The sequence below is a fragment of the Chamaea fasciata genome, unplaced genomic scaffold (assembly GCF_029207755.1).
Source record: "Chamaea fasciata isolate MVZ Bird 193981 ecotype frontalis unplaced genomic scaffold, bChaFas1.0.hap1 SCAF_7, whole genome shotgun sequence".
In the NCBI taxonomy this organism is placed as follows: Eukaryota; Metazoa; Chordata; class Aves; order Passeriformes; family Sylviidae; genus Chamaea; species Chamaea fasciata.
Genome location: NW_027094092.1, coordinates 27,221,060 through 27,248,621, shown reverse-complemented (window position 1 = coordinate 27,248,621; position 27,562 = coordinate 27,221,060). Strand labels below are relative to the sequence as shown.

At 37.7% G+C, this 27,562-nt stretch overlaps 1 protein-coding gene across 2 annotated transcripts; it reads left to right on the top strand.

The window, feature by feature from the left end:
* The first annotated feature begins 1,011 nt into the window (after positions 1-1,011).
* Positions 1,012-27,562, top strand: RBM25 (RNA binding motif protein 25). 2 transcript variants are annotated; one of them, XM_066188168.1, is made up of 18 exons: positions 1,012-1,132; positions 4,782-4,831; positions 6,272-6,442; positions 6,751-6,808; positions 7,974-8,134; positions 10,654-10,836; positions 13,033-13,086; positions 13,337-13,420; positions 17,008-17,288; positions 18,615-18,831; positions 19,120-19,209; positions 20,749-20,822; positions 21,522-21,672; positions 22,023-22,347; positions 23,340-23,614; positions 24,082-24,180; positions 24,906-24,953; positions 26,007-27,562. In XM_066188168.1, the coding sequence occupies exons 1-18, from the start codon at positions 1,027-1,029 to the stop codon at positions 26,097-26,099; spliced, it is 2,520 nt and encodes an 839-aa protein (XP_066044265.1). In that variant the 5' UTR covers positions 1,012-1,026; the 3' UTR covers positions 26,100-27,562. The 2 variants fall into 2 exon arrangements, with proteins under 2 accessions (XP_066044265.1, XP_066044266.1); XM_066188169.1 differs by lacking the exon at positions 13,033-13,086.

The following is a 27,562-nucleotide window of genomic DNA, read 5'->3' as shown; positions in this document are numbered from 1 at the left end:
ACGTTTCTGCCGACAGCTCACTGGGCTCTTGTCACTTGTGGTGCTGTGTCTTTGTGATTCATATCCACATGATCCACTCTGTGTGAACTTCTCCAATGCTTCCTCACTGCACTGTGAATGTAGGTATATGCTCAGCAGTAATATTGTAACCAGTTTTGGTTTTTCAAGAACCGAGGGCCAACCTTTTGGGAAGTCTTGACTGTGTAAGGTTACTGAAACAATACTGGAAGCAAGAATGCACGCCTTAGTTGTATGAATGGTGATCTTGAGTGTATTTTATGACTGGGTGATATCTATTTCAGGGTCAGTAATATGCATGAAAAATAATAATATGAATATAAAATGGTGTTTGAATTGATCTCTACTCTCTATGGGAGCATGTTGACACTCAGCTCTCGGGTTAATGTCCAAGTTGTACTCCAGGAGATTTGTGGACTGGAAAGTTAAAAATAGATCACGGAACCCTCTTTCAAGCTTTTAACTCGCTCTGTGCTGTAATTTGAGAATCTCCCCAATGTCATCTTAAATACAAATCGTGTTAATGCTGAGCATTGCGATGCCCCAGTTCTTTCTGGTGTCTTGTTCTACAGTTGTATTGTGTTTGATCATTTCTTGTACAACAGAACTACTTGCTTTGTTGAAAATGTGTTACAGGGTCAGTTTTGCTTTCAAATACTGCAAAGATAGTTTTATTTTAAAGAAACTGTACAGACTGTTAAATGATCTTTATTGGTATGAGGAGTCAGATATAGCTTGTTTTTCACTTCATTCTGGAGCACTTCCTCAGAAGTGCTGTTTTTAGTTGAGAAGAAAGACTTCTACTGCATCTGTAACATAATGAATTGCTGGTGAAAACAAAGCTGAAAAAATAGTTTGTTTGTAGTTGAACGTCCATATAAAAATTTTAAATAATTATGGACACAATTTAAAATAATTATGCCACATCATTGCTTTTGTAATTCACATTTGGGAACTGACTAGTACAAGTTTCTTTTTCTTTCTTTTTGACAGATTGTGACTGCAAGAATGTCTTTTCCACCTCATTTGAATCGCCCTCCTATGGGAATCCCAACGCTTCCCCCTGGGATCCCACCTCCACAGTTTCCTGGTTTTCCTCCACCTGTACCTCCTGGTAAGTTATATTAATATATGGAAGTATGTAGAAATTAATTTCTTGATATTACTCTGAATTCCTTTGAAGCCAGTAACTTTTGTAAATCATACATCTTGATAACTCTGATTTGTGTACATTGCAGTTGAGTTTCTGGTTTTCCCACAGATCATGTCATGTGGGCAAGCTCCTTTTGGTCTACCAAAAACTGTTTGCTTTTGACCAGAAATGAAACGCTGGACTTTTCTTGAGCCTTTATTCAAGACTGAAGCTGAGTGGTGATTTCTGTTAACATTAGGTGTTCCAGAGCCACCGTTTTGACAGTACTCCATTGTAATGGCCTTTGGAGACTCTTGGGTGTGCTGAGTACGTGTAATGTGAAAATAGAGGAGTAACTTTCAGAGAAGGTCCAGCTTGTTCCGTTGTTTTTCTCAATTTTTGGTGTCCCACTTTCTTTTGTTTCCTTCTTATATTATTTCCTCCACACATCTTGGAAATTTACAGTTATCCTTATAATTTCTTCTGATCTTCCCAGAATTATTCCTACCTTTTTTCTTTGCTCATCTGTAAGATCAGGCTCTGTTTTTTGAGTTGAGATTTTCATTTGTTGGTCTGGAAGCACGTGCTTTCTGTACATCCTGAATATACACAGTGATGACTGGAGGCAGGAAGCCATACAGCAGGTGGGAGAGTGGAATACATCAGAGAATTACCTCCAGAATTCATCACAAGGGCTGCAGAAAGTAGCTCCTGTCCTGTCTGTATTGTCTTAAAGTGTTTTGTGCAGAAGTGTTTTGTAGACAATAGAGGCATTCAAAAAACGGGTGGTTGAACTACAAAAAGATTTCTGCACATCGTTTATCAGGCTAATCTTCACTTGCATTAATTTTTCTAAACCTTTTGCTTGAGAACCATGAGATGTTACCTATTTTCTGATAAAGGCAGAGTTCTTGCTTAGGTAACATCCTGCCATCAAAAATTTCAGGTTGAATTTTAAAATCATACCTCTTATTTTAGCTCCAGTTTATGTATACTAGTGTATAAAACACCAGATACTTTAAAAGATTCCTTTCTGAAATATATTTTAAAATGCCTGATAGAATTTTCTGCTCTGAATATTTTGCTTCTTAGCATGTGTGACAAGGATCTTTTTGTTCTCTTGTTGTGTTTAAATAGTCTCATTTTAGTATTAGGAATCTGATTAGTATGTAGAGTGGAGAAGCCTGGTGTTAGGTGAGAATAAAATTTTTCTCTGCACAAGTGGAACTTGATTTGCTTACCTGTGCAGACAACAGATTTTGACTTGTAGAGGATATAGATCTCACTTCTTAGTATAAGCACATCAGTAGAGCTGAAAATGCCACAGAGATGTTATGAAAGTCTGCTCTGAATTTAGTCCATATGTATGATCACAATTTTAGTGGCTTACACCATTATCTTTAGCTAGCTGTTTGGTCAAAAATTCACGTTTTAGTTACCTCAGCCTGTAATTTTCTGAAAAGTTTCAGCTGAAGTAGTTTGCTTGCATAATAATGAAATTAGGAAAGGTGGTTTGTTTTGCTTAAAAGTACAGTTGCTAAAAACAGGAAGTTCTAGCGTTTCCCATTATTAGTGTGGAAAATTTGATAAGGAGGTGATCTGATGAATCTCTGAAGATTATTGGATACCACTAAGATGGGAAAAAGCCCCATTTTGCATGCCAGAAATGCTATAGTAGGTTAGACCTGCAGTCCATATAGGCTGATGCATAATGTGGGCAGTGGGACTAGAAGGCAGTATGTAGGGTGGGCATGTATCCCTGTCTGCTTTCTGATTCTGTTGCTTCATGCACCTGTAGTGTTAGGGATCTTAGAGTGTGATCTTCTGTTGTTCTTTGTCTTTTTCTGGACCTGTCATTTATGAACACTTTAGAATTTTTTTACTCTGTTCATCCCTGTCACCTCCTAAACCAAATTTGATAAGTTCATTAACTGCTGTGAGGAATGCTACTCTCTTAAGTGTGTCTTTACACTCACTGCCTACTCAGTGTCTCTCTCCTGCCCCAGTTGTGATGTGGGAGTCGGGCGAGTTGAGTTTTGTGTTTTGTACACCTCAGCCACGTCCTGTGACTTAGAGTCTCAGGGTGTGCAGCCTTTCCCAGTACAGCAGCTGCTTCACCAGTGAAGTCATGCAGCTGCTGTTCTCTGAGGCTGGGCAGCCTTGGGTTGCAGAGACCAGGTCTGTAGGCTGTAGCCAAAGCTGTAGGTGCACCAAGCTTTTGTGTAGCAGCTAAATGACACCTGTGGTCATTATGTTTCCTGGTGATGCCCAGTATTTCAGTGGATTTTTGTGACTTCTGCTGAACATTGGGCAGATAGTTTCATAGAAGTATCAGTGATAACACAAGTGTGTTTACTGAGTTATAACTTTAAAAGCCGTTGTGATAATTACAATAACTTCAGGGCTGCACAACCAATCTTGACGGGGAGTAGTTGCTACAGTCTGTGAGATGCCATGGTGTATTAAAACTGAGAACATGGGAGAGCAATACAGTTTTGATTGTCTGAATGGTTTGGAGGAATAAGAGGTAGTATGACTTTAATATGAAGGGACTGAGGAAGAGGATTGAGAGATGAAGAAAATAAAAAATAACATAAATAAAACAAAACCAGACTGGATAAGAAAAAAGCTTGAAAGGATGTCTGAGGAGAAGTGTTTTAAGACTAAACACTAGAGAAAGTGGGGAAGCAAGGGCAGTAGATTGCAGAAGTTTGTTTAGGATTTTCTGAATACAACAGTAGGAGAAGGATCAAATGGGAGGGATTGAGAAGGAAAAACAATGGAAGTTTTTTGTAGAATAATAAAAAAAAGAGATGTAGGATCCCAGTGAAGAAAATGAGATTGACTTCACTGTTCTCAAGTCTCCATGTGTCTGCTGACCAACAAGTAGTTTTGATGAAATCCATTCACTTAATATATTGAAACTCTAGCAGCTGGCAGGGAAAGATAGAGCCTTTCTTGTCATCAGATGTAGGCTCATGAAAGTACTTAAAGCTGCCAGTGAATTTGGTAGTGTAAAAGAGGTATTGCATGGTTTCATCTGATTAAATATTTATTAAAATATTATTATTAATTAATGAATATTATTAAAAGTCAGTATTGTTCTAAGTTAGATGTTGGAGACTGCCAAGTGAAGTATTCAGCAGCTTCTCAAGAGAGGTTTTTTACGCTGCCTTCCATCAAGCTATTCCATAAATAGTGTCAGGAAGCCTCTTGCCATTCTCTACAGAACCTCATCCCTAAAGCTATATGCAGAAATGAGTGTGCTGTGGGAATTGTGTAAGCTGGGAACGAGATCATCTGTAGGGCATCAGCTGCCTTTGCTCTCAGGAATTCCTTGCCTCATTCATCACCCCACTGTCTTCTAGAACAATATTGTGGCTTGAATCTGCTCTGAAGATAGATTTGTTTGTGGAAAAGTTGAAATGGTAGTACCAGAAAGTGACCAGGGTGCCTGTGGTGTGCTAATGTACTTTGTTGGAATGCTTAAGGGATTACTGGTAATCAGTACTGTGAAATTCTTATTTGACCAAAATTGCTGTCTGGTTTGAAAATCATGTCTGCAATAATTTCATTTGTATTCATCAGTTCTCAACAGGGCAGACTAATATTAATGTATTGTCTTTCTCAGGGACCCCTATGATTCCTGTACCAATGGGCATTATGGCTCCTGCTCCAACTGTAAGTATTACAGTAGGGGTGAGATTGTAGCCAAATAAAATGGAGAGTAAAACTTAGTAGATGTCAACAGTGATTTTGTTTTGCTCTGTTCCACCAGAATAGAGAATTCTACTGTGAAAGAAAATGCTTAGTTTTAAATGCAACTATAATGCAAATGTTATGCTAATTTCTGACCTGAGCAAAGCTTGAAGTAATGTCTGGAGCTGCCAGCTGCAGAGGTGAAGCAATTATTGTTCTTGCAAGAAGATATGCTTCTCTCAAACCACTGAGTGGTTTAGGCTTTGCCTTTGGATCTTGTATGCTCTTCCTGTGCAGTACAGTTAGATTAGGGAGATTCCAGGTCTTTTGCTCTGACTTGGTTACCCTGGAGGCATTACTTCATCCAGGTTTATAAGGCAGCACTGCTGGATTGTCCAAAAACATGTGATTTGAGAAGCTTACAGATAAGCTTGCTGCCTCCATGTTGCGGGAAAAGGAAGAGTTGCATGTAATACCCATCTGTGGAAAAGCAAATGAAAGGTTTCTTTGTCTATCTTACTAATTTCAAGTTGGAAGGGAGGTTTATGATTTTTGGGTGGAAAAAAGTGCACTTTGAAATATAAATGTTACTTCTTGACTACAAGGTGAGTTACCGTTTGTGCGATTTTGCAGAAGTGATATCTCCCCAAAATACAAAATTTTTTGATAGCTTGTATTATCTCCTACAGGAGGATGTGTTCATGGTAACCAGTGTGTTTAAAACAGAGATACTGAAACAAAATTGTTATTTGGTTTCATGATTAAAATAACTTCTAGTAAGTGACATTTCTAGAAAGGTGTTCTGAGAAGAGAGACTGTGCATAAGGACTGTTAAACCTTGACAGAAGGTGAAAGAAGTGTAGCAAAGTGGAGCAGATGATCATGCCTATCTTTGTACAGTTAATTTACAGATGTCTGCTCCTTAACCTAAAGAGACTTTGGATTATGTGTTCATTAAATAAAGCAGTAGTGTTTATTCACTGTGTGGAAGCTTTAGGATCATGTGTCATCTATCTGTTGAAGCCTTTGAGCCAGAGTTACTTTTCTATTCACAGCTTGGCTTTTACACTATTAGGTAAGGTAATTCAACTTCTGGTGACTCAAATGTTGCAAACTTGTTATTTGTAGGAGAAATAATACCTAATGTTACTGTAGGCTCACCTTGAGACCTCCAGTAGCTGTGTTCAGTTACACCTTTTGTTATCTTCCTTTGCCAGAAAATGGCCATCTCTTTTTGAGTTGTAGAAAGTATTAAAGCCTGAACTGCTTATTGGTGTCTTAACTCCAAGAGCATAACTAAAGTTTGTATGAAAATTCAAATTTGAAATGAGCATGCATTCCTCAGTCTTATGTCTTACTGATTTAAATAAAAAAGAAAACCAATCCAGTGCTTTATTTTACAACTTTTCCTCCTCTTTATAGGTGTTAGTTCCTACCACAGTGTCTATGGTTGGAAAACATTTGGGAGTCAGAAAAGACCATCCTGGCTTAAAGAACAAGGAAAATGATGAAAACTGCGGTCCCACTACTACTGTTTTTGTGGGCAACATTTCGGAGAAGGCCTCAGACATGCTCATACGGCAGCTTCTAGCAGTAAGTACAGCGGACTGCTTGTTACATTTCATCCCTGGCTCATGAATAAAGTAATGACTCACAAGCAGTGTATTGAAACTAAAAGCAGAGCTATTCCCACTGACTGGAATAGCAGCCCACTCTGCCTGCATTCAGTAAGTAGAGTACAGCTTTTTTTACACTACAGATGTCTGTGAATGTAGACGTATTTTATTTTTAGTAGAGTTCATCTTTTTTTTTTGATTTTATAATCTTTTGCAAAAAGTGGTTACATTGTTGTAATGTTTTGAATATAAAATAATAATTAATGATACTTCTCTTAATTCCAGAAATGTGGTTTGGTTTTGAGTTGGAAGAGAGTGCAAGGTGCATCTGGAAAACTTCAAGGTAACTGTTCGTGTTTTTCAAAATATCTCGGTACACTCTTGTTTTTATTAGCTGGCAGCTTTTTAATATCTTGACATGCTGCTATTCCTAATCATTTTACATTTTAAGATGCTATAATATGATAGCTACAAAATACTTTCTAGTAAAGGGGTAGTATTTTCTGGAATTGAGAATAAAATAATTGAGAATGGTTAAATGGAAAAATGTCTTGGGAGCCTAGTTTTGCTTACCTTTCTTTTCTGAAACTGAATGATTTTATAGACTGTTCCTGAGAAAGCTTTGCCAGTTTGGACTTGCCCCAAAGGAAGATACTATTCTAAAAGTTTTACAAATCACTTCCAATAATATATATTGTTCTTCTCTATGAAGGAGGTTTTTCTGATGTAAAAATTACCTTTCCTGAAGTCAAGTTAAACTGATTTATATTTTGTGACCTTTCTCCAGTGATTGCAAGAATCAATTTTGGTTACTATTTTTTTGCTGGGTTTTCGTATCTTGCTAAGTTTGTGGGGGTTTTTTTTCTTTTAAAGGATGTAGTTCAGTTCCTTCAGCTTTTTTATATCTCACACTTCTTTTTATTTTGCTGTCATAAAATGTTTTTCTCCTTTTAACTTTATGTAACTGTTGTGAAGAGCCTAGCTTGAAATACCCTTCCCCCTCTAGGTTAATAGTGAGCTGTTGATTGATGCCCTTGGTCATCAGACAGTTGCAGATCCACCTGAGACATCGTCAAATAGACTGCATTTCTTAGTTAAGACAGATATGTCAGAAGCTTTACAAACACAATCATACAATAGTTTGAGTTGGAAGGGACCATTTAAAGTTCATCTTGTCTAACCCCCTTTGAAGAGCGGGAACATCTTCAACTAGATGAGGTTGTTCAGAGCCCCATCCAACCTGACCATGAAAGTTTCCAGGGATGGGACATCTACAATCGGTGTACTGGTTCCATCTTATTTATTGCACTGTTAATTATATCAAAGATTAGTTCAGTTTGATTAACTCAAAGATAAGTGAACTTTGAGTTTTTATGATCTATACTCCTGGCTTTTAAAAAACCAGTGACTGTGTTCCAAGTTTATTGATTCAAAACACATTTTTAAACCAAGCAAATTACCTGAAGAGCTTTAATGCGTTTACTTCTCATTTCAATCATCCATTTCAGCCTTTGGATTTTGTGAGTACAAAGAGCCAGATTCCACCCTGCGAGCACTGAGGCTACTCCATGACCTCCAGATTGGAGAGAAGAAGCTGCTGGTCAAAGTTGATGCAAAGACAAAGGCTCAGCTAGATGAATGGAAAGCAAAGAAAAAGGCATCTAATGGGGTATGTATAGCTATCATGTGTGATTTGCATTCTTTTAATAGAACGTCAGTGTAATGTTACTTGCTAGATCAGATTGTGAGCATGTCTCAGTTTCTACTCCTTTCTGTGTCTTTAATTCCTTTTAGGATTTTGCCAGAATCACATTAGTGAGTCTGAAGATATGTTGAAAGGCAGAGAAGTGTAAGCTCTTAATTCTATAGTGTTTGAACTTATCTGCCAACTACAACTACATTTCTAGAATCAATTCTGTATTTCATTATAAAGTGTAGGTTTCTTTCCCCTCCACTGATGATCTTTTGGAACAAATCAATGAAAAGGAAGGAAGTAGATCATTCAGTAGAAGAGACAGGTATCCGGCAGTGGGGCACTTTCAGACATTTAGTAGTTGGGAAAATTGCTTTTGTACTGTCCCTTTCTAAAGCTAAGGATCTGTTTTGGGATAATTGCAGGTATTTGGTATGTTGAATTCTTATTGAGATGCAGAGATACTTAATTGACAAGTTTGCTTTAAAGTTGGTTGTGTCTGTTTCTTTGCTAAAATAGTGTGTTTCACCCCCAATCAAGTTGGGCTTTGTGTCTAACTTCTAAAGTTTTGCATGTGCCTTAAGATACCACTTTTTTTTTTTTTTTCTGTAAAATCAAAGTGAGAAGAGGCTCTTGTTCAGAAAACTAAAAATGCTAATCACACTGTAGCAAGTAAATTTTAAAAACTCCAGTTCAGAATTTTTCCTAAATGTGTGTAGACTACAGTGGAAACGCAGATACTTTTGTTTTGTTTTACCTAACCAGAAGTAGAGGCATAATGATGACTTGAAGTACTGGACATCTTTTTGACTGGATACCCTGTGTTTGGAGTTAAATGCAATGGCTTAGTAAAACAGGTGCCAGCTTTGAGTGGAGTACTGTACTAGCTCTTAGCCTAGGAAAGGGCTTCATTGGACTGCCCTTTCATTCTGTACTTCCTTGTTTCATGGTGGCATCACCTGTGATACTGTGCTTTCACAGCTGATGTTACAAACAAGCTTAAAGTATTTCTGGACTTCTCTCAAGAATTTTGTTTTCTCTGAGCCCCTGTGAGTTACAGTCAGTCTGGGGAGATTGATTTTAATATAGCAGCAGGTACTGCTATGTATGAGCAGTATGTAACTGCTCATAGAACTGTATGAGCCCATTCTTTTGAACTGTAGAATGAGATTAACTCCATGGATTTTGTTGGGTTTTACTGAATTTGGTTGATTTTTTGTTCTTTTTTGTGGTGATGCCAAAAAAGGCTGTGAATTGCTGAGGAGTGTTGATGAAGTGCATTGTAATCAAACTGCTTGCAATTCCTTTCATACCATCATTGGTGTGCTGGTGCCACTTGGATCCAAAAGTTTAAGATTTTCTCAAATATTTTGAACTAAGAAATCAAACATAAACTACAACACGATTTCATATAGAGACACACCAAGCAAACCTTTATCTAATTAGCTCCTCTCCCTGATCACTTCTTCTCCCTGGATCTCTTCAATTCCACCCCCTGTCACTGCCTTCTAGCTCTTTTCAGCCTGCTCCTCCTTTGCCTGGCAGCTTCTTCAGCTCCAACTGAATCCTCCCTTCCCCCTCATTCTTAGCTGCTGCTCCATCAGACCCTTCCCTCCCCCTCCCTCCACCCACCACCTATCGTTTGACGGGATACCCAGCTGGATTCTCAGGTGAGATTCCATTTTTCTAAAAGATTCAGGGGATCGAGAGGTGGGCGACCTTGCTCAGTGTGCAGATCATCCTTCTACTCTTTCATATAATATTTAGTGAAAGGCACTTCTTTGTGTTCCTTTTCCTCCCTACAAGGTTGAAAGGGGCAAAAAGGTGAGGAACTGTGAAGTACTTGATCAACAATAATTTAAAAAATAGTTCGTTGTGCAAGGAATGTCTTCCCTAATGATGTTTCTTTAATATAGTTCTCCCATTTGAAGTTGCAGCTTGGAAGTTTTAGGTAGGCGTTTGTATTGCATGGCACTTAAGTAGAAGGCTTGGAGGAACTGCTGTTGAAGTGACTTGAAGTTCTGGAACATAAAAGGCAAAACTTTTGACCAAGAGCTGCACTGTAGTGATTGCGTTTCTGGGAGCATGTGGGTGCTCTCTCTTTTCCTATCTACTGCCCTAATCACCATTTTTCTGTTCTGTTTTATTATGTTATTTTATTATGCAATCCTACGCTAGCTCTCTGCAGCCGTTCCGTAAAACTGCAATAAACTGTGGTGTTGCCAGTGTGAAAAGATCTGACTAATACAATGTAATTGATAACTACTTCTATTTGTAGGTGGTTTGGTTTTCATGTGGTGAGTTGTTTTTTGGTTTCTTTTTTTTGTATGGGTTTGTTCTTTTTTTGTTGTTGTTGGGGTTTTTTTTGTTTGGGGTTTTGCTTTTTTATAGTAAATAATGTAGGGGCATGAATGTGATGATGAAAGGTGAACTTCTGATAAAACCACTATTACTCTCAGTTTTTTAAGTCCTGTTACTTTGCCATTTTTCCTTAGAACTCCAGACCGGAGACAACAAATGATGATGATGAAGCTCTGGATGAGGAAACGAAGAGAAGAGATCAGATAATTAAAGGGGCCATTGAAGTCTTAATACGAGAATATTCCAGCGAGCTCAATGCCCCCTCCCAGGAATCTGACTCTCACCCCAGGAAGAAGAAAAAGGAAAAGAAGGAGGACGTATGTGTTTTGATTTTGGACAAAACAGATTTTTTTTTTTCTTCAACTCACCTTTATATAATGGCCAAACCTTGTGCAAATACTTTAAACCTAAACTTCTGATGAGAAAACAAATCAACAAGCATTGCTGTCAGCAGCAGTTTCTTTTTTTTTTTTTTTTTTTTTTTTTTTTGAGCTGAAAGCTAGTCAGTTATAAACACCATCCCTTCAGGATGGTTTAGGCATTTAAGGATGTAAACTTCTTGGAACAACAGGTTTGAATCTGGGCAGGACTGAACTGACCTTTCATCCCTGTGAAGGTGGAAATACTGAATTTAGTGCAGTTTAATCTGTTATGTGCACATAGGGTTTTTCAGATAAAAACTTAAAAAACAACTGAAAAGAGTTCCTGCATACCATCCACTTCCAGAGAAAAATGCCAGGGCGCTATTGTAATGTCACAATTTTGGTAGTTTTTGACAAAATTCTTCTCTCTGCTTATGGTATGCATTCTTGTAGTGTGCCTTGATCCAACTGGTTGCAGCTGTCTGTCCATATGTAGAAGCACTTTGTTAGTTGTCTATGTCCTTGAAGGGATCCTTCAGAGATGAAAGGCATATTGTAATCTTCCTGCCTTACAAAATCACTTTTAAACACGTCTCAATTTGGCTGGATTTGGTCAGCCGGCTTTCCTATCTTGTGCAATGTGAAAAAAAAACATGTTAAGCAGGAATGAATGTTCTGGTTTAGACCTGCTTCTGTGAATGACCTTTTTATGGATTAAAACAAAATGGAGAAGGGGGAACAAGGATAAGCAAACTCAGACTTAGCTTTTCCAGCAAAGTTTCTAACCATGGGAAAATGGGCTTTCCCATCTACCATTCTGCACCTGATATGAAAGAGATTGGAAAATTGTTTGACCAAGATTTTTACCCACTTAAGTCTTTTGCAAAGTACCTATTCCAAGGCAATGATGCAGTTTCAAATGCTTATGGAGTTTAAATGTGGTGCAAGAAACATCTCCCTCAGGGAGCAAGTCTGTCTTCCCACAGCATTGTTAGTCATGGCCAACCTGAGGTATAAAAGTGCTGAGCTGAGAATTTGTTTTTCTTTCCTCTCCCTCCCTTTGGGAGAAGATGTTTTCTTTGATGACAATGTGCAACTGAGTCACTGTCTAATGCTATCAGCTGTATTTTTTTGTTAAGAGCACTGTTACAATGTTTATTGTCCTGTGGGTAAATATACATATATATGGACGTGGTAGTTAAACACTGTAAGAGACCTTTGCAGTCATGAAGAGCTGGTTGCTAAGTATGTCCCTGTGACAGAGCAATATTCTCTTAGCTCTGTGTTGTGTAGAACTTTACTGATCTGAGCTAGTCAAGTAGCCAAATAAGCTCTTTTAAAATCTGCAGCGCTTGTGGGTTGAAATTGCACCCCATCATCCTTCCCATACTGGGAAGGAAGACAAGAAACTTGGAGGTTGCCATCTTTGGCCTGTGTGGATAGAGGTGGGAGTGAAGAGATGGTACTAGTTTGTTGTTCCCTTGTCCATAAAGGAGAGGGGAGAGAAAGACTCTTGAGGGTGGGGGGAAAGGGAAGGTGGATGCAGATATATTGTGGGGGCGGTGAGGGGGGTGTGGAAACTCACCAGCTTTGGGGCTCTTGTCCCCTGAAGAGCTTTGGTGTGGAGATGACTCCCGCTGGTGTTAGCAGCAGAGGCTGTTAGTTCTTCTGGGTGAAGGCATGACTGCTGTGGGGGAGTTGAAAATGTGTGTGGGGAGCTGAGAGTGAGTGAATTCTGGTTTTCAATATCAAGCACGGGGGAACCTCGCTAATTCGCACTAAGAGCAGGTGCGATCTACCAAATTCTGCGAATTAGCGAGTAAATAAAATCAAGACATACCCACTGCAAATATACTTATTTATTTTGGCAAGTGTAGCTTAGCCTTGTTTCTGATGCTACCATAGCATACTAATATACTGTAGTACACTTGTAATTCAGTGAAGTCTTACTAACATGAGACGTCACTATGTGTTTTTAAGTAGTTCAGCAAAGGGAGAATTAGCGAGGTTCTTCTGTAACTTTGTTGAATCAAAGAAATGAGATCACAGCAATACAATATTGCTTTGTAGTACAAACATACAAAACATTGTTTTTCAGAGTAGTTTGCAATCTATTTTTAAAAAAAAAAATCTCCGTGGATTTTTCCGCAGATTTTCCGCAGATTTCCAGTGGCCCCACTGATACCTTATCCACTCATCACCAAGGTTCGTTTACATTGTAGGCTTTGACAATGACTATGTTTACTGCTAGTTGCCAGATTTGTGACTCTTGTCCATCTGATTTTTTTTTTTTCCACTCATTAACATCAGACTGTCAGGTTTGGTACTGCAGAAGGACTTTATTTATCTCTTGCAAGACTGGTTGAAAACTTCTAACCTTCAGCTTTTCTCTTGTTCTCCTTTGTCTGTACAGATGGCTGTTAATGCTTTTACTCCTGTCCCCCTTGTTTTTTAGGAGGATATAAATGCTATAGAAATGGAGGAAGACAAAAGAGACCTGATATCAAGAGAGATCAGTAAATTCAGAGACACACACAAGGTAGTATTCTTGTTTTTGCACTTGATAAAAATTAGGCTTTTTCAAAATCCAAAAAACCACTATTATAAAATTTAGCCGTACATTGCAATATCACTTAAAATTATGTTTATATTAGGTTTAATATACATGTAGTTCTTTACAAGTCAGAAAAAGACAGTTGCCACGTTAAAGTGGCCCGTGACATCTTTATGCTAAGACTTTGATTGCTACTGAGTATTTTTCAGTCTTCTCACTTCAGCATGAATAAAGGCAGCTTAAGTTGCTACACATACATTAAGTCAAGATATTTGTAAGTGAAGGCTAAACGGGGCTGCAGTATAAGACATACACTTGAGTGTGTTTCTCTAGGTAGATTTGTAACATTATCCAAGACTTTTGAAGAGATGAAACGTGAATTAAATTAAAGTCTTTTATTTTAATAGTTCTAAGTTAAGAGTGGGGGAAGATTGAAACTAGGTCAGTGGTTACCAGACTTACCAAACTTTAGATGCATGGAAGAACTGTAAATTCCCATAAAGCTAATCTATTCATTGACCCCCACCATTATGATAGAGATCATATGGTGACTAATGCAAGATGAAACTCACAGCTTGGAAAGTAACATGGAATAGGATGTAAGTATGAGTTTCTGTTTTTTATTATACTTATGGATGCCCCCTCAGAAAAATATGCAAAGGGGTAACTGGCTTGGAAATGTTTGTGCACATCAAGTCCCACCCCAGGGTCCCCACTTACAGAAGTTTCCACTAATGCTAGTGCATATGTGAATGTTTCTGCTTTGGAGAGCAATACTTGTGGATCGGAGAGCACAACTATGCATGTGATGTTCTTACTTTAATGTTTAGCTTAAAGTTGGTGTTAATTTTTCCCCAACAAGATTGGAATAGTCCTTGGCCTGGGGAAGTATCAACAAGCTGCTCTTTTGAGCACACACTGTTCTTTCAAAAGACCCCCAAATCAACATTAAAGAAAATGTTGATGATGCAGCAAGATGAAGTGCGCCCATGTTGTTCAGCTTTACCACGTGCAGTCACTGGGGATGGTACCATGTTTTCATGCAGCCGTTATCAGTATGAACACAGGTGACTACATGTTCTTGTATGTACATGTATTCCGTTTTTCTCTTGACAAAAGTTGTTCAAGTTAGAAACCTGGGGGAAAAAATCTAGAAAAAGTCATCTGGAGAAGCTCAGCAATTGAATGTGGAACTGGTTAGTGGTGAAACTTCAGTAGAATTATGTTCAATTCCGAGCCCCGAGTTGTCACTGTTACTAAAATACAAACAAGTAATACTTTTTTTAAAATTGCAAACAAAACAAACAAAAAGCAAGCTTCGCTATTTCAGAAGCTGTTGGGCATTTCACTGCCCTTGATTTGTATTTTTGGGGGGCTATTTTGGGTTTCTTAACATTAAAAATCAACTGGAAGTAGTCATTGTGTGTATTGGATATGTTTAAAAGGGGCTGTTGAATCCTTAGCAGCGGGCTAGTGAGCACAGTGAACCTTTGCATGTTTTTGGTATGAGTTTATAAACAATAACGACAGACTGTCAGGGTATCAGCATTGCAGGGGGCGTCCATTTACAGCACGGACGAGTCTGAAGAGAGCTCAAGGTAAGATTTAAAATTCTTCTACCTGTTCATTTCTGTTCATTACTTCAGTTTATCTGATACTGTTCCCATCCCATTACCCTGTCAGATCCTTCTGTTTAGGTTTACAGAAGTTGACTGAGGTCAGATTTTGATTATGAAATACACCAGGTTTTTTTTTTTTTCAATTGGATTTTAAGAAAGTGGACTTAGGAAAAGGATTTTTATATACCAAAAGTTGTGCATGTGTATTTACACTTCTATTAATATATTTTTAATAAAAGAAAGAGACCCACTCTCTTGAGAAATCTCACCATAAACAAAGTTTTTGAGTGAAAGTTTTTGAGAGTGGTGAAAAAGCAGGAGTTCAACTATAGAAATTTCTATTGGAACATCTAAGATAACCTGTAAGTATCAACCACTTCAGTATGTAAACTTTCTTTTAAAAGTATATGAAATTTGAGGTAAGTTTTTTTTAAAAGTTGACAACCTAGTTTTACAATCTTCCCTACTGAGTTTTAACACTGTAAAGCTCCTGGATAAAACTGTCCTTAGAAATTAGTTTTTCAGCCCAGTGTATATTATAGGATCTAAGTTTTATTTTTTTCCACATCAATTTTCTATCAATTCCTGCCATTTTTAGTCCCTTTTTCCTTTTGTGATTTCAATGTATCCAACACGGGTTTGCCTGTATTGTGTTACCAATGCAGCATAGTTTCACTGGATACATTAATCACTAGTGAATTAGCTTTATTTCTGTAATCCTTTGTCGGTTCTCTGGTCTCTGTGCCTTTGGCAGAAGAACACTAATCAGGTAAGATTGCTTTTTAAAGTTGTCTTAAATGCTTTGTTTTAAAGAAAAGAACAAAAAAACACAAAACAGAGAAAATGCTGTTTCATTGTTCCAGTTTTTAATTTCATTTCAGTGATGGTAAACGTGGAGCCAAAGGGGATAAACCTGTTTATTCTGCTCAATATTTGTTCAAAAAGTGGTATTCTTGCATCCATCAGGTTGAAATTTGGTATATTTGGTTGTTATTTGGTATATTTGTGAACCGTGTACTTGCTCTTCCTCCCAGAAACATAGCTAATAGGCAAGGTTAATCCAGTGTTGGCGGTCCATGTCCTAGCACAGCATCTGTAAGTTAACACATAACAATTGCTTCCAAGGATGGATTTATCTATCATTCTGTTGATGTATTTTCTATTGTCTTATAGGAATTCTGGTCATAAGAGCTGTTTCTATATGAAAAAAGTGGCAATTTTGTACAATTTTTAGTAAAACTGTAGCAGGTAACCTGTAGTTTCTGTGTTTCGAAAGAGCTATTTCCAACCTTTTTTTAACTGTCTCCATCTTGCAGTGGTGGAAGTTAAGATTCCATTCTGCAGAGTCCAGTTCTTACCAATGAACACTTAGAACTTTTTTAGGGAGGGAAAAGGGGAAAAGTGACAGTTTTCTGCACTGTTTAACCACGTGCACTGTGTGTAAGTGGATATATTTCTTTACCCGAGTTTTCATCTAGGATGGTTTTGGTGTGCCAAGACTTTTTGGGAAACAACTCACTGTCCCAGTAAGCATTCCACTGAAATATATTTTCCTAATTGAACAGAGTTAATTTTATCAGCTGGAAGTTCACTTTACTTGTACCCAACTGGCTTCTAGGGCCAGTGGAATTTGAGTCCCACCTCTGTCATGACTGGTAGTGCACTCTGAATGTGCAGTTTAGTCAGCTCATAATACAAGGCCAGCCCTACTCTGCTAAGGTTGGAGATTGCTGGTCTGTGTAGATCTGTGCTTTTGCACGAAACTTAGTCTTGTGATTGCTGCATTTTGATTTCATACTTATAGTTCCAAAAAATACCCACCAAACCCTATTTAATATTTTTAAATTAGTGGCGGTTTTGGTATTTCCATTACCGGCCTTGTGTGTTGCGTCGGGAATATCCAGTTTGTGTAACTGCAGAATTAACTATGAAAGTTCTCTTGTTGGTTTTTAGAAACTGGAGGAGGAAAAAGGCAAAAAGGAGAAAGAAAGACAGGAAATTGAAAAAGAACGCAGAGAAAGAGAAAGGGAACGGGAGCGTGAACGAGAAAGGAGGGAGCGTGAAAGAGAGAGGGAACGTGAACGAGAGAAGGAGAAGGAACGGGAGCGTGAACGGGAGCGAGATAGGGATCGTGACCGAACGAAGGACCGGGACAGAGACCGTGAACGAGACAGAGACCGTGACAGAGATCGTGAGAGGAGTTCAGATCGCAACAAGGATCGGAGCAGATCGAGGTAAGTGTACTTCAGTTGCTGTTTATTTCACTTTTTCTCAGTGCTGTTTACTAAATGCATATAGTTCAGTAGATCAGCTGCCAATCAAGAGAATGATCCTTGTGGAAGATCAGAGTAACAGCAGGAAATCCAAATTGGGAGAATACTTGATTTCCCCCACAGCACAAGAATATAAAAACTGCAATATACACGAAGCAACTCTCCAGTTATGACTTAAGCATACTGGTTTTGTCTCAAATATCTCTTCTTTTTCATTATTAGCCTTATTCCTGCTTAAAGTGTTCTTATGTTTGTGGTATTTCCTAGCTTAAGCAGGTTTTATCATATCCTTTGTTACATGGTGGGCTTCTTGGTTGGATTTGGGGGATGGGGTTCAGTCAGTTTGGTTTGGGTTTTTTGTTTGTATTGTGAGCCTTTTTAGTAAAAGTCTTTCAAGCTGTAATTAATCATATTATATTCCAAGTGCTGCTTTCACTTTAAATCATCTTGTCAGAAGTGTTAAAATTGTCTGTAAGCCACATAAACACAAAAGATTTGTTAAGGATACCCTTTATTTCTGGTGGGTTTGGCTGTGGAGGACTGCTGACACAGTCTGGTAAGAAATAGCCATATGCTCATGTTGCAGTGCACCCCCACACCTGAGTAGGTGTTCCCATATTAGGAAAAGAGTTTAATCCTCATCCTGAACTTCTAAGGAAGAAGAACCAGAAACTTCTATGCTTCTCTCACCGTAATTGGCCCAGTACCAAGACAGAGGCAACCGGTTGAGTCCTTGAGCTGTTCCTCAAGGAATATAGCTATTTTCTATTGGGCCACAAGCCAAAAAACCCTCCTAGATCATTGAATACGTAAGAGAGAGCAGAGATTCTCAAGGCTTTTCGGGGTGTCTTAGCAGATGCAAGGAACCTCCCGGCACCGTGCACGGCTTTTACTCTTTTTTTCTGTATAGTTTGTTATTTTCCCTTTAATTAAAACATTTTTGCTTTTTTAAAACATACCCGATCATGCTGTCTTGCTAATTATCTTTAAGCTATTTCTGAGAGACTGCTGGTCACCCTCAGAGCTTGATACACTTCTGTGGGGCTAATAACATGCTGGCCTCACGCAGTCACGTGTCATGCTCATGCTCAGGTAATGGTTAGTGTTCAAACAACTACTTCTAGTGGGTTTTTGAATCAGTAAGTATTGATTTTATGCCCATTTCTATACCGGCTAATCATCTTCTACAACTGCAGGAAAAAAAAAAAAACCTAAGATGCCATTAATCATTTGATTGAATGGAGAGGAAGGCTCTGCACTGAACTTTGCGGTTTTTTCTTCCTTCAGAGAAAAAAGTAGAGACAGGGAAAGAGAACGAGAACGCGAGAGGGAAAGAGAACGAGAACGCGAGAGGGAACGGGAACGAGAACGGGAACGAGAAAGAGAACGGGAACGAGAGCGGGAAAAGGATAAGAAGAGAGACCGAGAAGAAGATGAAGAAGATGCCTATGAACGACGAAAATTGGAGAGGAAACTGCGTGAAAAGGAAGCTGCATACCAAGAGGTGGGTTCTTTAAATAAAAAAGTGTTTCTGAGAGTTGATAACAAGTCCTCTAGTATAAAATACATCATTCTCTTTTTCTTAAATATGTTTTTAATCCTTTGAGTACATGAGCTGGAGCAGAATATATAAGTCACTGTCAAAACAGAGTTTTTATTCTGATGTTTCGAATTTAAATTATGCAAATTATTTATAGTACAGTTATTTTAAACAGCAATCCAAACTAACTTTGAAGTAGTACTGCTGTTCTTAATGTGTTTGAGGATTGAAGTGCATTTTCTTCTGTTGCAGCGTCTTAAAAACTGGGAAATCAGAGAACGAAAAAAAAGTCGAGAATATGAAAAAGAGGCTGAGAGGGAAGAAGAAAGAAGACGGGAAATGGTAAGGCTTATAGTTTGACATGTAATTTTCCCAGCTTGGTTCTCTTGATCCCATTTAGAATGGAATATTCTAGTGTTATGTTAAGGGATAGTAACAGAGCTCTCATTTTATATAAAGACCATGTGTGTTTTTATTCAAAAAAAAATCCCCAGTTAATAGACTTGAAACGGAAGATGTCTAGTAAATGAGAGTGCTGGTTTAGAGTCTGAAAAACAAAGCCTAGTGGTTTGGCCTTGTGAAGGCTGAAGAGTGAGAAGTAGGCAGCTGCAAAATACTGTGGTGTGATCATCACACACTATTACATCTGTAACTTGTGAACTAGACCTGTTTTTTTAACTTCCAACCTGCTCATGTGCCCAAACCTTCTATGAAATATGATACAATATTCTTTAATGTATCTAAGCACTTCATAAATGCCTGTCCTTAGTTCATTAGTTGTGAAGTTACCTCAGTTACCAATGTAACACTTGGAAGTTTTGTTGGAAAAGACACCTTTGGAAGATAGATAATTTTGTCATCTCATAGTTTTGTGCTAAAACGTAAAGAAGTTATTTTAAGTTTTAGGGGTGTTATTTCACTTCATAGTTTCCCAGAGAAGGAGGGAAGATTTTTGAGAGAGTAGACAATGGGTTAGAAATTGCTTCAAAGCCATATATGCAAAGAAACATGCATGGGCAAGAGGATTATAAAATACATTGTTTCATGTGGAATCCAGGTTTTCCCTCTAAATGCATGAGGGGGAAAAAGTGTTTGAAATTGAGTCAATGATATTTTCCATTCCAAATCCTCCTGCATGCTGTCTGTGGATGACAGTTGTAGAAAGCAGTTATATTTTGTGCTGGAATTACAACCATAATCATAATTTGTTTCTCAAAGTCATTAGCACAGAAGTATATTACTGTTGGTTTAAGGATATTGCGTAAATGCAGGTTAGAAGGTCCTAATTTAATTCTCCTTAAACAACTGGGGGTTTGCCTCTGTGTTTTATCAGAGGGAGAGAAAGTGTCTCCTCTCTTTCTCCCTTGCCCCCTACAGTGTTAGGTCTGCAGATTAATACCACATAGGCCTGTACGTTAGTGCCACATGGTTTGTATCCGTACCACAACAGGAGAGTGCTTATCCTAGGAGCAGCCATCAGATTTGTTTCTGTGCATGACTGTCTTAAAAAAGCTTTTGAAACAAAGCAGTACTGATAAAATACACTTAGGCTTCCATGTTAGAATACTCAGTAGCAGACTTAAAGGATTTGGAGAGAAGGAACTTTGATCCTCTTCATCTGTAATGTAAAACAAAAAACCCCAAATAAATATATATATTGGGGAGTGGGAGTGTATGTGTCTACGTATGCAGATCAGTGACACAATACCAGTGGACCCCTCTGGATGCAATACCAAAACTTTTACATTTTCTGTTTGGAAAACTCCGTATTTTTAGTTTAAAGCAGAGTAGAGCTACAGTTAACTTGCTAATAACAATAATCAATTTTAAACTCTTGGAAAGGAAACCAGAAATCATTACTTAAGTTTCAATTCCTTGCAGGCAAAAGAAGCCAAACGGTTGAAAGAATTCTTAGAAGATTATGATGATGACAGAGATGATCCAAAATACTATAGGTATGTCTTTGTATTCCTAACAGCAGAATCTCCATTGTTCATTTTAACACAATTGTGGGGTTTGTTGGCAGAGGCTTATGGGGTTTATATTTGACTGGTAATGTGGCAGTGTAAGGCTTATAATTACCTAATTTTTTTTAGTGTCACTTCACAAGTGACAGAGGGAAAAGGAAAGCTCCTTATACTGGTTAATGCCTGGGAGTAGCTGCTCATTCATATCACTTCAATTTTGTGAGGCAAGGCAGAGGTCAGTGTAATGTCAAAATAAGGTGCAGGGAAAAGGGAATAAGCATGCCTCTAAATAATTCACTGCAAAGAAGCTGTAAATAATATGAAGAACAAGATTTTTAATGTTAACAATTGGGAACATCCTTCAGCATCGGACTAACTAACATTTGTGTAAAACATAATTTAGCAGAAGTGGTTCTTGTCAAAAACCTATAAAACTTGATTCTTTCTCTAAAAAGATCAGCAGCCACATTCTCTACTTCTGTTTAATGTTATGGGGTAGACTCTGTACAGTAAGGTTGAGAACTGGTGTCTTAAGATTCTTCTGTTACAAAAACAGAGGATGCCAGATGCTCTTATGAATCTTTTTTTCATTTAGTGGGAGATATATCTATATGAAGTTTTTCTTGTATTGTGGTACAAGCCCCTCATTGAAATGTTCTCTCAATAAAAAGTATGTATCTTTTGTAGGGGTAGTGCTCTTCAGAAGAGGCTACGAGACAGGGAGAAAGAGATGGAAGCAGATGAACGAGATAGGAAAAGGGAAAAGGAAGAATTAGAAGAAATTAGGCAGCGTCTTCTGGCTGAAGGACATCCAGATCCAGATGCAGAACTCCAAAGGGTGAGTTGCAGTTGGTCTGACAGGAAAACAAGTCCTTTGTGTTGTGTTTGTATCGAGCAGAATTGTGTAAGAGATCTGATATTTACTACTTTCTCTATTCACTTTTTCTTATAAAGAAGTCCAGATAGGTAGTAAGAACATTGGAAACAAAAGAACTTTCCAGATCAACATCCAGATTTGATGGAGTTAGAAAATTAATTTGAATTAATCAGTATTCCTTATAAGAATGCCAGTAGTTACACTTATTTTTCTTGACTAACAGTCTTCTAAAGAGGAGCATCTTTAGATTCTTTTCAAACAGTACTAGTTTTGAGAGTGTCTAATTTTGCCGACTGACTGTTTCATTGTAGATGGAGCAGGAGGCTGAGCGGCGTAGGCAGCCGCAAATAAAACAAGAGCCAGAATCTGAGGAGGAAGAGGAAGACAAGGCAGAAAAAGAAGAAAAAAGAGAAGAGCCAGAGGAAGAGGAGGAGGAGCCTGAACAAAAGCCTTGCCTTAAACCAACTTTACGACCCATCAGTTCTGCTCCATCTGTTTCTTCTGCTAGTGGAAATGCAACTCCTAACACACCTGGTGATGAATCTCCCTGTGGCATTATTATTCCTCATGAAAATTCACCTGAACAACAGCAACTGGAGGAGCATCGGCCCAAAATAGGACTCAGCCTCAAATTGGGCAAGTTTACTTTTTGTTTCAGTCTTCCATATGGGATCAAAATAAAAAATTGTTAAGCTGAGTAGTCACATGGTTTTCCAAATACATCCTATGGTTTGATGTACTTATATCAAGTAGCTGTTATCCAGGGGCTGTGCTTGAGTTAACCTATCCAGAAGATGGTTTTTATAGAGATCTCTTCATCTAAAATCTTAAGGGTAAAAAAGGAGGGAAGTTTAGGCATGTTCAAGAGCTAATTCTTGTAGAGATGTTCTGAGCTGGGATTGGTTATTTTCACATGCTTTTTCACCTTAATATATCTGTAAATGTCACTTTCAAAACTCATTGCTACTTTTCATTGGTGTAAATATATGTTAAATTTAAGACCTAGGTAGTTCTTATATTTACTTAAGACCCTTTTAAAGGAAAAAAGAAAGAAAATTAGGGGTTTTTTCTTCCTTTTAGAATATCACAGTGAACTGACAATGATGACAGTTGTGAGTGAAATTTGAGCCTAGAGTTCCTTCGTACTTTAGCAATTTCTTGCTGTTTTAAAAAGTTAGTTCTGAGCAGCAGAACTAAGAACATGTGTATTCCAGAAGGTTTGTGTATTTTTTATTTACTATTTGGATTAAGTTATGCCAGGCTGCCCTCTGAGCTTGCACTGTGTTATAGCTTGAATAATGAGAGATTGTATGGTATTAGGCTAATGAACGCTGTAATTATGCATTGCAACCTTTCACTTACGTGTTCCCTCAGAGAGAGTGCTAATTGGTTTCAGGGCAGAGAAAGAAGACCCTATTTTTCAAATGGGTCAGAGTCTTCAACAAACTCCATTAAAGGTCTTTACCTCTTCTGCCACTTTTGTAACAAAGTTTGAGATTAAAAGCCAATGCCAGGCATTCACAGACGTTTATATAGCGTACAAAACAATATTCCTCAAGTAATGGGGGAAGAGGAGACTAGTTTCAATTGCAGCTGACGAATGTGTTACTCTGTCTTTTGGGTTGTAGGTGCCTGCAACAGTCCTAATCAGCCCAATGCTGTAAAAAGGAAGAAACTTGCTGTGGATAGTGTTTTCAATAAATTTGATGATGAAGACAGCGACGATGTTCCCCGGAAAAGGAAACTCGTTCCCCTGGATTATGGAGAAGAAGATAAAAGCAATATCAAAGGCAGTGTCAACACAGAAGAAAAGCGCAAACACATTAAGAGTCTCATTGAGAAGATTCCCACAGCAAAACCAGAGCTATTTGCTTATCCTCTCGACTGGTCAATTGTGGATTCAGTAAGTTGATTCATTTAACTATTTTTAAAAACACTTAACTTTTCCTAGTAAGCATTATAATTGAATAGAAAAACAAGGTTACTGGGACCCCAGTGAATTTAGCATCATCATCATCAAGCAGAGTCAAACTTGAGTCCTCTATTTATTGTTTATACATAAACCTTATTCTGAAGTATGCCTGCTTATTTTTGTTTGGTCTCTCTTGGACTGCCACTATGAATTACCAAGCAGTTCTATGGAAGGAGGAAAAAAGACACTGTAAAAACATGTTCAAGTGCTGAACAGTATTTCTTCTGCTGTCAGAAATATTTGCAGATGCCAAATCTCCAAGGGTTATATCACTGATAGCAGAATATATCTTCTGCTAAATAGCTGTTTAAATCTTCTAGATGCCTACTGGGCAATTGTTGCAGCAGAGTCAAGTTTAAGGTAATTATTCATTTTGGTTTTGGTTTTTTTTTCCCCAGACACTAATGGAACGTCGAATTAGACCTTGGATCAACAAGAAAATAATAGAATATATTGGTGAAGAAGAAGCCACACTAGTTGACTTTGTTTGCTCTAAGGTTTGTATCCTCTGCATTCTCTGTGAAGTTGGGGGTTTGCTCCCTATTTTAACTGCAACAGTGACTCCTGTTTATAATGTTTTATACTCCTGTTTATAATGTGTTTATAATGGCGTGTCTCAGTTTATCTTGGGCAACCGTATGAGAGGCAAAGCAAGTGCTGAGAGTTTTGTGACACAGTTCAATAGCAAAGTCAAAAGTAGAAGTTGAATATTTGCCATGCTTACATTATATATGGGGGTGTGTATATATATAAAAAATAAATGGAACTTTGTGATACTGAAAGACAACTTACTTGGTTCTGGGGAAAAAAATTAAATACTTAACAGGTAGATGACAAATCCAATTATGAGGAGTGATACAAGGAGAATTTTGTCTTTGTCTTCCATTAGCAGCTTACTGTTGAAGGAAGGAAAGCTTTTCCTTCAGTTAAGGAAACATAATTGGTGATGTAAGAATAGCCAGCAAATACAGAACCTGTGAAGCTCTGGTGCTTCCTGGAACTTGTTCCTCAGTAATTGGCCATAAACTAATACTCAGTATAATGGATTCTGATGTGGTTTAATACTAATTTTTGCCACGGCTATTAGTGGTGTCTGTTGAACTGAAAATACTTCTTGCACATGCAAAGCTTTTAGAATTCCTTGGACATAACTGGATTTTGTCCAAACATGCATATAGGGTTTATTCTAAGTTTTCACTCTAAAAGCATTTGTTTCTTTTAGGTTATGGCTCACAGCTCACCTCAGAGCATACTGGATGATGTTGCCATGGTAAGCAGAAATTCTGTAACTTACATACCTTAAACATTTTACTGACGTCAATTATGCAAAATGGCAAGAGTCCATAAGAGAAAACACGTGTCAGATATGATTAAGCACATCATGCTAGCAAAAGCATTATTTTGCAGTTACAGCACCTAGGTATAAATTACTGACCCCTCTTCAGAATTTCTTACTATTCAGAAATGTGGAACAAAAATTTTTGTCCCTAAGAGTAGATGTCAAAATCAACAATAACAGAATTGTATCAGAAGTAAAAATTTTTATTCCTTCTTGTTCTTATGAATAGATCTTTTTTAGTGGTTTAGTGGGTCTTTGCCTAATGAATGAGCAAAAGGAGATTTTCTGTAGAAGAGGAAAGGCTCTTTTTTTCCTGGTGTTGGAAGAGAGAAACTTTATGAAATAATGCTGCTGTTCAACCATGTTTTCATACACTGAAAGGTGAATAAAACTAATGGTCCACTCTCTTCCTGTAAGGAACCTTGGAGGCAAAGTTGGTAGAAGCCACATGCGTAGTGCAAGATAGTAGATTGGTTTTGGTGTTACTAGTAGATGACATGGGGAACTTTGGAGAGATGCTGTGGACATTAAAAGTGTGCACAGATTCAAGAAAAGCCTAGATAATAAGTTCAGGGAAGAGAAATCCATTAAAGGTTTATTTCACAAATATCCAAGGATGTTCCAAATGAAAATGAGCAGAGATTAGGAGTTAATTTGAGGGAAAATACCACATGGGAATGTCCTGTTCTTACATTGTTTCCAAGCCTGTCATTTCTCTGCCTCTTCCCAAACCACTTTTGGATACTAGTTTACTGATGCTTCTACCTCTAAGTGCTCAACAGGTGCACTATACAAGTATATAGTTAGAGCCTGGTCAGGTCACTGATGCTGGACAGACAAACGCACCAGAGTTGCATTCTTTCCCTCTCTCAGAGACTCGTATTATGTTTTATCTCTTTTGTCATTCTGATGTATCTAAAATTAGTCTTTATAACCGAAATGCATAACCTAAAAAATAATCTATAAAATGTGTATTTCCTACAGGTTCTAGATGAAGAAGCTGAAGTTTTCATAGTCAAAATGTGGAGGTTGTTGATATATGAGACAGAAGCAAAGAAGATTGGCCTAGTGAAATAAAGCACTCTCCTTGCTTCTGGGGTTCCATTTCAATTTTGGGCTTTTTTTTCCCCCCATTGTTCAGAGACTTTGAATTCTCTCTGTTCTCAGAGACTTGAGACCTGTATTTTTTTATGTAGAAAATGTGAATTTTTTTGTCCTCTGCTCTGAGGCCCCTTTTACCCTTCTCAGTTAGTTAACGAATCCTGCATTGGTTCTCTTTATAATACACGAGGTACAATTACCGGTATGTTTTATAAGCTGCAGCTACTGTACATGCTCTTTGGTAATTTTGTTATGTTACTCTGATTCTTGTAAATATTAAGAAAAAATCCCTGTTTTGCAAAACATTTGCACTTAATGTGGAACTACATCAGTTACAGATGAAGACAAAGGATTTTACTGCAAGTTTATCAGTGTTTTTTTGGGAGCACACTTCTCCTTTTTTATTTAAGGAATGATCAAAATACAATTTAAAAATAAGTGTCTTGAGCTGTTTTCACGGAACAGCTTTGTGTGTTCATTTGATCTCTTCATCTGATTGGAAAAGAAGTTCCTTCAAACTTCTCTTTCTAATGTGAACCAGTAGTCATCTTGGTACTTTGTTGCCCATTAAGATGTACTAATGAAGCTGGGAACCTAATCTCTTGCAGATGCTCTGCTTTTTTTTCCCAGAAAGTGCAAATCACAGGAAGTTTTTTATTTGCTCAGTTAAAACAAGAGCGGGACCTAAATTCACTAAGTGCTATCTAATGGTTTTTGGTTTTTTCTTCTGCTCAATTTCATTCTAGCCCTTACCTACTGTCCTTTCTGTCTCCAAAAAATCAGATGGCTTTTTAAAAAATAAATTATTTTAAAAACTTTTTTTTAGTATTTAGAAACAAAACAAAAACCCCTGTTTGGATGTAACTGTCTCTTATAAAAGAAAACAAAATAACCATGAAAACTAAACCATAAGTTTTCAAACAAAGCTGAAATCTTGTTTTTATCCATACTGTTAAACTAGCCCTGACTTTTGTTTTCTACTGTACACAGTCTGTTGTCCACAAAAAGAGGGTAATATTTTCCTGCCTTGTTTGTATGTTTTTTTATGAATTGACTGATATGGTATAAATGATGACATGTACTGTAAACTGCATTTTTTTTATTTCATACCTGGGTAAGAAGTCAAATCTATAATGTGCTGTGAGCTGTTTTGATTGCAGGAGGACTATGTTCCAGGGAGCAAACGGTCTCAAAATTATTTTTAATTTCTGAAACACAATTCTTAATAGCAAACAAATTAAGTAAAGGTGTTCCAGTATCTCTATATTGTATTTAACTGAAGGATACAGGTTGACCTGTTCAGAAAACATAACTGTGACCTTGAGTTACTAGTTCTTTGTATCTGGAGAGGACACTTGAAAACACTGTTCTTAACAAATGGGATCGTGTAAAGGTTCCACCATGTAAATATTTCAGATATTAAAAATGTATATATTTGA